This window comes from Brassica oleracea, chromosome C9 (assembly GCF_000695525.1).
Source record: "Brassica oleracea var. oleracea cultivar TO1000 chromosome C9, BOL, whole genome shotgun sequence".
Taxonomy (NCBI): domain Eukaryota; kingdom Viridiplantae; phylum Streptophyta; class Magnoliopsida; order Brassicales; family Brassicaceae; genus Brassica; species Brassica oleracea.
In genome coordinates, this window is record NC_027756.1 from 2,094,547 (window position 1) to 2,104,555 (window position 10,009).

General features: G+C 33.1%; 2 protein-coding genes across 2 annotated transcripts; one reads left to right on the plus strand and one right to left on the minus strand.

Annotated features, from left to right (window-relative positions):
• Positions 1-4,603: 4,603 nt before the first annotated feature.
• LOC106315611 (probable prolyl 4-hydroxylase 7) lies at positions 4,604-6,409 on the minus strand. Its single transcript, XM_013753389.1, has 7 exons — positions 6,190-6,409; positions 6,025-6,111; positions 5,901-5,958; positions 5,705-5,809; positions 5,473-5,530; positions 5,226-5,401; positions 4,604-5,147 (listed from the first exon to the last, which is right to left on the minus strand). The coding sequence occupies exons 1-7, from the start codon at positions 6,291-6,293 to the stop codon at positions 4,785-4,787; spliced, it is 951 nt and encodes a 316-aa protein (XP_013608843.1). The 5' UTR covers positions 6,294-6,409; the 3' UTR covers positions 4,604-4,784.
• Positions 6,410-7,169: 760 nt separating this feature from the next.
• LOC106317080 (60S acidic ribosomal protein P2-3-like) lies at positions 7,170-7,647 on the plus strand. The gene has a single exon (XM_013754938.1). The coding sequence runs from the start codon at positions 7,243-7,245 to the stop codon at positions 7,585-7,587; it is 345 nt and encodes a 114-aa protein (XP_013610392.1). The 5' UTR covers positions 7,170-7,242; the 3' UTR covers positions 7,588-7,647.
• Positions 7,648-10,009: the final 2,362 nt, after the last annotated feature.

Below are 10,009 nucleotides of genomic sequence, written 5' to 3' on the forward strand. Positions count from 1 at the left end.
GACGTGAGAAGGAACAGATGCGGAAACAGATGAATAAAAGCGATGTAACTACGATACATATATTTAACGTGGTTCACCCCTAGGGCTACATCCACGGGAAAAGCGAGATCTTATTATTGGAGACGATATTGAGCTTACAAAGTGCAAGTTTAGGATTACTTCGAATACAAGATATATATAGTAACATCTCGCATCTAAAACCCTAGACTAAACGGACTCATGGCCCTAACCCACGATCAGATGTAACATCCATAATAACTTGATGCAACGCTCTTGATGCAACTGAGTCGGTATGATGTACGTGATGTAACATCCATCTCCTAGATGTAACATCCAGATTCAAGGCATATCAACAGCTGCTTTAGCTAGTCTATCAGCAGCTTCATTCTTACTACGAGGGATAAAAGAAAAAGAGATAGAGTTCAAGGATGGACTCATCAGTCAATGTCGCGGAGGATGCCTTGAATAGCAGTCACAAAAGAGTTACCTGTAATGAGATCCGTAAGATTTTTACAATCTGTGACACAGAGTAAGTCTTTAATACCTGCATTAACAGCAGAGGAGATAGCGTCTTTCATGGCCAGTGCCTCCGCTACCATAGCTGAAGCAACGAACTGCCGGTGAGAAGAGCCTTGGAGTAGAGAAACACCTGATTGGTTCTTTACGGTCCATCCCATTCCTCCCCTACCAGTCGCACTATCCCAAGCACCGTCAGAAAATCACTGTACGGTTGTATTTAGGTAGGTCTCAAGTCGACGGTTCTGAGAAAGGGGAGGGGGGGGGGGGGCTTTGATGTTGTTGTCGAAAGCCTGAGAGGCTGAGCCAATTACCTCATTTTCATTAAAATGCCAAGTAGCTCTTCTATCTTAGCTTATCTTCACTGTCTTTATCCGAACTATGTCTAGATGTGACTGATGAGAGTCACTGTGGCTTTAGGATTTTCTTGGATTCTGAGCCCATTTTGGTCCATATATAGTTTAGAGTCTTAATAACAGTATGCATGATTTTTTTTTTTTTGTCGTCAACAAACAGACTCATATAGACTCTGCGAACCAAACTGGTAGTTCTGCATCCATGTGAACGACGAAAGACGATTGTTTCCTTGCACATCGTGCTAGGCTATCCGCCTTTTGGTTCTTCGTCCGGGGTACATGAATGATCTCTGAACTAATAAAACTTGTCTTCAGTATCATTATATCGTGCAGGTAACTCTCAAACGCCGGCTATTCCTCTGGTTCCGAAACCATCTTCACCAATTGAGTACAATCCGTAACAAATGTAACCTGAAACTGATGCAAATTCCTCATGCATTGCATTGCCCATATCAATGCTTCCATTTCCGCATGTAGAGGCGACAGACATGCCCTAGTATTCCTAGCCCCCAACAAACCCTGGAAACCCTCAAGTGTACTATACCATCCTTGACCTGAGTAAAGCTCTTTGTCTTTCCAGGAACCATCTATAAAGCACCAACGACCTACCCTCAGCTGACGGTACAAAACCTCACCCTGTTTTGTTAGCTGTTTTGTCTTCAACACCTAAGCTTCCGCCCAAAGCGTTGATTCAGTTTCCGCAAGCTTAATTGTCTCCCTTGGGTCAATATCCAAATTACTGAACACCTTATTATTCCTTCATTTCCAAATATACCATAATAACCACGCAAAAAGATGATCCTCCATCTTCGGGAGTACCCTCCAAAAGAGGTGATCCATATTCGTAAAGAGCGAGCTAGTAGGAAAGTAAACTGGGTTTGACGGTATCTTTGACAAGGCCCAAACTTGTTGCGTAGTAGGGCACTCAAAGAACACATGGTTTATTGATTCCTCCTCAGCTCCACATCTAGCACAACAAATATCTCCCCTTATTCCTCTTGCTTGTAAATTCTTCTTAACAGTAATTGCATGATTGTTACACTTCATTAGAAATATAGTTTAGATTTCAAAATAAATAAATAGATAATATAGTTCAAGATATAAATTTAATATATGTCACCAATTTTATTTTTTGTATAAAAATATTATATAATTTACGAATTTAATCCTTTTAAACGATGAATGTTATTTTAATCTTTTTAAACAATGAATAATATTTATTTATTCATTTAAATAAAGTATTTTTTTAAAAAAAATATGTTAATTTACTAATTTAATTAAATTTTCATTTTTAATTCATTTATTACTTCTATTTTACTATAGTTATAATTTATAAAAATAGTATATAATTTTATTTTGTTTTATAATTTATTAATTAAAATTAATTTTACTATTCTCGTATTACTAATTACGAATTTAATCAATGCATTAATTAAACAATATTTAAAAAAATTTGTAATATTTTGTTAGATTTTTCTCAATAGATTTCATAACTAAAAAAAAACAAATTACAGTTAAACTTGATTTATTATTAATATCTTTCTAATTATTTTGATACTTTAGGAATGTTATATATTTAATAAATTAATTTAAACAATTAAATAGATGTAATTGATTATATGAATCTAGTATGGCTAATTTTATAGTAGATAAAACTGGTGCTTCTCTTTTAATACATAAGATTACTAGTTCTTTTCCGTTGTATCTTCTTTGGTTCAAAATGTAATTCTGAAAAAAAAAATTATATTAAAAATTAGAAAAGTTAAATAAAAAATAAAAAATAAATGAAAAACAGAACTATGAAATCTAGGTTGAAATTGTACATACCCTTGACAATTTATCGATGGTGTAAAAGGAATAGCTAAAGGAACATCACAAAGTACAGGAAAATCGATAAGCTTTATATATGGATATGACTTTATAGCATCTTTAAAACACTGGCAGAGATCTCTTCGAGCTTGTGTTGTTGTTGCTTCGAGGTTTAGACTATATATAGCATTACAACAAACATCTGTTGGCTTCTCCCCTGGTTGCCTGACACCATGTAAACAAGGTTTCACTTTGTGTTTCATCATCGCACAAGTGATACTACACACAGTTTTAGCATGAAAAGTTGGAGAAACAATGGTCATTAAAACGATAGAAACTATGAAAACGGAATTACACATATTTTTTATTGGCTTTATGTAGTATGATTTTTGGTTTGTGATTTTTTTTGTTAGATGTGATAGGTGTATTTATACAATTTTGTGAAAATCTTGACCATCTAAAATTAGAAAAAAATCCCCTTATTATTATTTGAGGAACTTTATTTATTAATGTTTTTCTCACGTGTGATTAACAAAATTGTCATTACTTAGGTGTCATCATGAGAGCCCTTCTCGCACTCTTTTTAAAAAAGACTTCTAGATAAATTACATGCAATGTCATTGCACATTAAAACTAGATAGTGATTATACTATTTGTTTTTCACATTAAATGTTTGATATCTAGGAATTTTTACTTCTTGTATATATGCGTTTGCAGTTTTTAGAACATTATAACATTTTTAATATCCTAAACGTAACTACATTTCTCGGATATGCATGAAGATAATGTTATCAAAGCCTCTACTTATTCTCATCTTCTCATGTGTCTATCTGCAAATATAAAATTAATCGAACATCTTTGTATTAATCTTTGTAGAAAGACACATTGTTTTTTTTTGTTAGTTGGGTTTTTGTCCAGGACAATATTGTATAAACATATATTTATTTACTTGAATCATATAAGTTTTGTCATATATAATAAGATTATATATGACAAAACTTATATGATTCAAGTAAATAAATGGGGAATCAATCCTAGAATTTAAATAAATGGGGGATTTGATTGTGTCTTTTAATATCAAATCCATAATATTGGTTTTCTATATTTACTTGATTCTTTTTGCTAATTTTATGTTTGACCGTAATTTATGCAATAGAAAAAATATAGGATACTGATATACGCAATCAACATAACACAATCTGGTTTCGGTTAATATGAGAAAATTACTACAAATTTATACACAACTTTCATGACCAATTAAAAATTATACCCAAAATTGTAAGAATTTTTTTGCCATTAATCTCGCGATGGAATATATTTGATTGACTCAATTCTTGTGGCATATAATTTGTTCCTTTCGTATCATATCATTCTATAGTCTATGTTTTGTTTTATACTATATTCATAATTTATATTATGAAAGCAATAGTTTTATTGCATATGTTTCTTTTTATTTTAAATTCATAACTAATTTTATATAATTCTTTGCTTACTCTTATAGATTTGCTTCCACGAACTACATTTCAATTACACCTAACCAATAACTAATCTAGGTCAATTCATTGAAATATACATCATAAATGTAGCATTCAATTTAGGGAAGTCTGTTAATGTATATGATTTGGTTTGTTATTTAAATTAATTGTTGTCTGATCATATTTTGGTTTGATCTTGTTAGACTTAGATCTAACTGGTGACCAATGAATGAAAAGAAATAATGTATTCCTTACAATTTTTGATTTTGTTTTTATTATATTTTTTTTTCATTCCTTTTATTCTAAAAGAATATAAAACAAATTTGTTTCTTACTAAAGATCATACATTGTTACATCATTCAGTTATCATGTGTTGCTTGCTTGAGGTTGATGATAAAATACTTTTATTAAGTTTTGCTAAAACTATGAACCATTAGGGAACATAACTGAACAAGAAACCATAAGCTTATTAAGAAGATAAGTAACATATCATCATGATTATCTTTCAGTATCGTTCTCAACTTTTGTCCTTCTAAGGTTTTGCTACCTTCAATGGCGAAAACCGGTTTTTTCGCTATACAAAAATCTTTAATCCTTTAGTAAAGAGCTCTCATTATACTTTTATTTCTTAAGAAGAGCAAACTTTGCAGCTCTTTCTGCAATAACCATGGTCAGTGTCTGAACCCACCATGTAAGCTGGATTCTTCTCGCATTCCCCTGCCTTTGCCCACTTAGAGCAGCTCTCATTCTCGTCCACACACCCAGACGTCTTGTTAACCACTCTGTCGAACGACTTAACATGAATCCATCTGGTTGCTGACCATTTCTCTCCCTCAACCACCGGACAACTACCATGCAAGCTGCTCGGATCTGTGGTCGCGTTGAGGTGAAGGTTGAAGAAGAGCAACGCGTCCCCTTTCACCGGTTTCACTGCATAGCCTTCCTTGGCACACTCGGTCCAGCTATCATCTTTTGGTTGATTTGTTGCTCCCTTTTGAAGAATGTTTTTTGATCAAAACCCAACTCAAGAAATGAAAAAATCAAATGAGTTTTTTATAATGTGATTTACCTCCCACATGGGAAACACTGTCTCTCCTCCTTTTTTGACGTTGGACAAGTACATCAATACAGTGGCGATCCTATGACCACCGAGCTGTAGGTTCACCTCGTCGTGGAAGTAGTCAAAATGCGGTTCGTATTTTTGACCGTTCTCATAGTGTAGTATCTGCATTGATTCTCCATTTTCTGATTGACAAAGAAGAGAGATGAGTAACAAACCAAACTAGAAAGCTATAGATATGTCTTGTACAATATACCCTCAGGGAGAAAGGTCCATGCGGCAAGTCTTGACTCCACATTAGATACTATCTCATCCTGCACATACACCAAAATGGCACCACCATTCACGCCCTTAGAGTAAACCGCAGAAGCAGAATCCTAAGTTTTTACATTTCAATCCTACATTCAATCCTAATTGGAGCTACATTAAGCCTTAGCATTACTGTGATCATTCTCAGAAGACAAGACATGTTCTGAAGTGAAGCTGACCTGTTTTTTGGAAAGGAACATTCCAGAGCTTGTGCGTACTTCACTCTCTACGCTCTCACCAGAGTCATTATCCGCAACCATAGACTTCTCAAGCTTCCCTTTCGCCTAAAACACACACAAAGTTTCTCAATTTCAGACACAACACGAAAACTTACAAAAATAAAATAAAACAAAAAGAGATGTTTTTTGAATCTACCAATTTGATAAAATGGTCACATTCCTCATCTGAGAGAAACCCTTTGTATAAAAACACCCTGCAGAAACATAAAGTCACATACTTTGCTCTCAAGATCATCATAAAAATCAAAACTTTGACAAACCTAGGAGTCCAAGAGAGCTGAGTGACACGAGTTGGATCAAACACAAGAGAGGAAGCACTCGTCTTCTGCTTTATCACAGACCCATCTCTGCACCCAAACAAAAAAGAACCAAACTTTCTCAGTCAACGACGATCGAATCCAGCCATTAGAGAGGATGGAGCTGACCTGTTACTCCATCGAGGGAGGAAGCGTATCGACGCGGACGAAGCTCGAGGGAGGATCAGGATAAGACAGAGGGAGAATGCGAGAAAGCTCCGTGAGTAATCCATTCCGTAGAAGACGAGACTTTTCTTGAGGAAGATCAACGTAATGAATTGTATAATCTTCTCAATTGTCACCCTTCAAGAATCTTTTAATTCTCAATTTGTCTCCAATAGTTTTGTGAGTGTTCGATTTAGTCATTTTTTTATAGAGTATTTAATGACGGTAACTGAGCGCCCATTGTATTTGTTTTTTTCTGCCTCTGTTTTTAATTCATTTTGGTAGATTCTTTCAACTCTCTTTTACCCGACAGCATTTAATTTTTGTTGTTGTTGTCAAACCATTAAAGCATTCTGATTGGTACTACTAGACAAGAATTTATCACAGTAACAAAAAAAAAAAGAAAAAAGACAAGAATCTATCAACAATTAATTTAACAAAACTGGTATTCTATTTGTTTCTTTATAATTGATATTTAAAGTTAATGCACACATATTAAAAAAGTAAACATATTAAAAATATCAATTTTATAAATTTATCTTAACTACATAAAATAGCATTGAGTAAAATTAATTTAACCAAAAAAAAAAGTATTATTTAATTGTTCATAAATATTAAACAATATTGAATCTTATCTAAACTAATAAGAATATCATTTATTTTATCTGAACTAATGAAAACTACTACCTAATTTTAAAATATTAAATTTTATAATTAACGAAAAATATATATAATTATCTTAAGAAATCCAATTTATGAATGCTGATAGCCTAAAGTCGTTAAAAAAAAATTCATCAAGTTCTAATTATAAAAAAATACTACTTTAAGCCCACTAAAGGCCTGTAGCTATTATAGGTAGGATTTGTCGCTTGGGCCCATTTACGGCTCTCTTTCGTGCACCGTACGTACGTACCCTAAAATTTCTCTTATCATGAGGGCACTGAGACTCCTTTAGGGCTTTTACAAACCTAGCAGCCACTGTCGTGTTTTGTCGTTTGTTCCGATTTGCAGACAAGGATGAAGGTTATCGCTGCTTTTCTCCTCGCGAAACTCGGTGGAAACGAGAGCCCAACCAAAGATGATTTGAAGAACATCTTCGAGTCCGTTGGTGCTGAGTTCGACGAGGTGAAGACAGATCTCTTCTTTTCTCTGGTGAAGGATCACGACTTGACGGAGCTGATCGCGGCTGGGAGGGAGAAGATGGCGGCACTCTCATCCGGTGGGGCAGCATCTGTTGCTATGGTGGCTGGAGCTGGAGGAAACGCTCCTTCCGCGGCTGAGCCAGTGGCTGAATCCAAGAAGGTTGAGGAAGAGAAAGAGGAATCTGACGATGGTGAAGGCATGATGAGTCTCTTTGATTGATTCAGTTTATCTTATCTGATTAAGTACTATGGTCTCGTATGGTTTAAAAGTTTTAATTTCTTTTAAGACCTTTAAATATACTGTGCATGGATCTTTCTTATGCTCCTTAGTCATGCTTATGCTTTGAGTATGAAATTAGTTCTGAATGCTATTAATTGTGACTTTGATAAATCATGTAAAAGTTGTTTATGGTCGCAAATCATACATTTGAGTAGTTTTTTTTTTTTTTTTTTTTTTTTTTTTTTTTTTTTTTTTTTTTTTTTTTTGATTAACCTGGAGGGATCTCAACCCCCAGGGGACTAACCCCTCGGCGCGAGGCAGCCCATTTGTTACTATGGGAATTAGATACCCAATTGCCTGGCCAAACACTTGGGCGTATCTGAGGGGGAGGATCGAACCCGCAGCCCTTAGGACCAACGAGCTCGCCTCGCGCCACTCGACCACAAGCGCTTGGTTACATTTGAGTAGTTACGTTTCAGTTATTTAGTTTAGGGATAATTATCTAAGAACTTATTCGATCAAATCTTCTCTATATGAGTTTATGTATAGTATGTGGAGTGAGAAGTTGTTTTTAACTTTTCATTAAAGTACGTACCCAAAGAGATAAATTGGCTTTTTAGTTAAATGAATCTTGGCGATCTAAATCTGACGGTGGAGCTTGGATTATGACTAACCTTTCGATGTTTAATCTGCTATGTAACAAAAGAAATGATTAACCAAAGAGCTCTAAATTGAGTAATATAGACAACCTGACAGCTGAGTGTTTAAGATGTTTATCTTGTTATTATACCTAATCATTTTGAAGAGAACTGTCATCTTAATCTGTCACGTATTCGGTTTTTGAAAGTTGCACTTGAATTAATTAACATGTGTGTATGTTAGAAGTCCTTGATACGGGCAGTGGTTTCATGTAGTTTGTTATGGAACCACTCAATCTTGTAGGAAGTTATGAAACAACCTCTAAGAGCATCTCCAATGTAAAACTCCATTTTTTTCTTCAAAATGGAGTAAAAGTAAATATGGAACAAAAATGCTCCAACCCTACTTCATTTCTTGCTGCTGATGGAGATGCCCTAACTAAACAGTTTCTTCCTCACTACTACTTAAGCTTTATCGCATTAATCTCAAAACTGTGAGAGTTATGCTCCATTACTGCCGAATTTGAAGTTCTCTCATTTGATGGTATCATGGAACACTACAAGAAAGCAGCTAGTTTCTTACGGACGATTTCGTCGGAAATCCGTCGGAATAAGCCATTTCCGATAAATTTCCGACGAAAACAGTCGTCGGTTATAACTCGTCGGAAATAAAAATTTCGTCAGAATTTCGTCAAAATTTCTGACGAATTTCCGACGAAATCCGACGGACGTATTTCTGACAAAATTTCGACGAAAAAAATTCTGACAAAACTCCGACAGACAGAATTCCGACGGACAGATTTCCGACGAAATTCCGACGGACAGATTTCCGACAAAATTCCGACGAACATATTTCCGACGAAATTCCGACGGACTTTATAAATTATTTTTTTAAAAAATAAAACAGATTTTATTTAAATATTTTTAGTAAATATTTTTAATTCATTAAATATATATAAAATTTTAAAATTAGAAAAATGTTTTTTTAAGATAATTATTTTTTAAAATCATTTATAATAAATATTTTTAATTCTTTATATATATATAATTAAAATTAGAAAAACGTTTTTGTAGTATAATTGTTTTTAAAATCCTTTATAATAAATGTTTTTATAAATTTTTAAAAATATAAAACGGTTTATAAATTGAAAATATTTTAAAACAAGGAGAAAACGTTTTAAAAATTTTTTAAAAACTTTTTGTAATTGAAACCCTTTTCTACTAACTGAAAAACATTTTAATTAAATCTAAAAAAAAACACAAAAACATTTTATTGATTGAAAAGGTTTTTAAAAAGGTGAAAAGGTTTTGATAAATTTTAGAAACCAGAAAACGTTTTATAAATTATAACAAACTTAAAATGTTTTTATAGAAACTTAAAATGTTTTATAAAAAGCTTAAAACGTTATATAAAATTATAAAAACGTTTTGAAACAATAAAAGATAATAAAAACTTGAAAGCATTATATATATATATATATATTTTTTAAATAAAAATTTTCAATAATTATAAATACACAAAAAATGTTCTTATAAAAATATTTAACATATAATTTCTAAAATCTTAACATCTAAATTAAAAGTTTCAATCTACAAACAAAACAACAACCTAAAACAAAATCTAACAACATATAACTCCTAAAACTATCAATTCTATCCTAAATCTTCAGACTCAAAACCTAAAATCCATAATTCTAACATTCCAACCTAAAAAAATGTAATCTAAAGAAGGGTTTAGATGACTTACATGATTGGGGAAGAGATTTGGAGGATTTGGGGTCGGA

Bases quoted from the DNA above. Each gene is read 5' to 3' on its own strand.
- LOC106317080 (XM_013754938.1), top strand. From the start codon at position 7,243: ATGAAGGTTATCGCTGCTTTTCTCCTCGCGAAACTCGGTGGAAACGAG.
- LOC106315611 (XM_013753389.1), bottom strand. From the start codon at position 6,293: ATGGATTACTCACGGAGCTTTCTCGCATTCTCCCTCTGTCTTATCCTG. The intron at 6,112-6,189 runs GTCAGCTCCATC...GTTTGGGTGCAG, and splicing joins CTCCCTCGATGGAGTAACAG to AGATGGGTCTGTGATAAAGC. The intron at 5,402-5,472 runs GTATATTGTACA...TTTGTCAATCAG, and splicing joins ATGGACCTTTCTCCCTGAGG to AAAATGGAGAATCAATGCAG.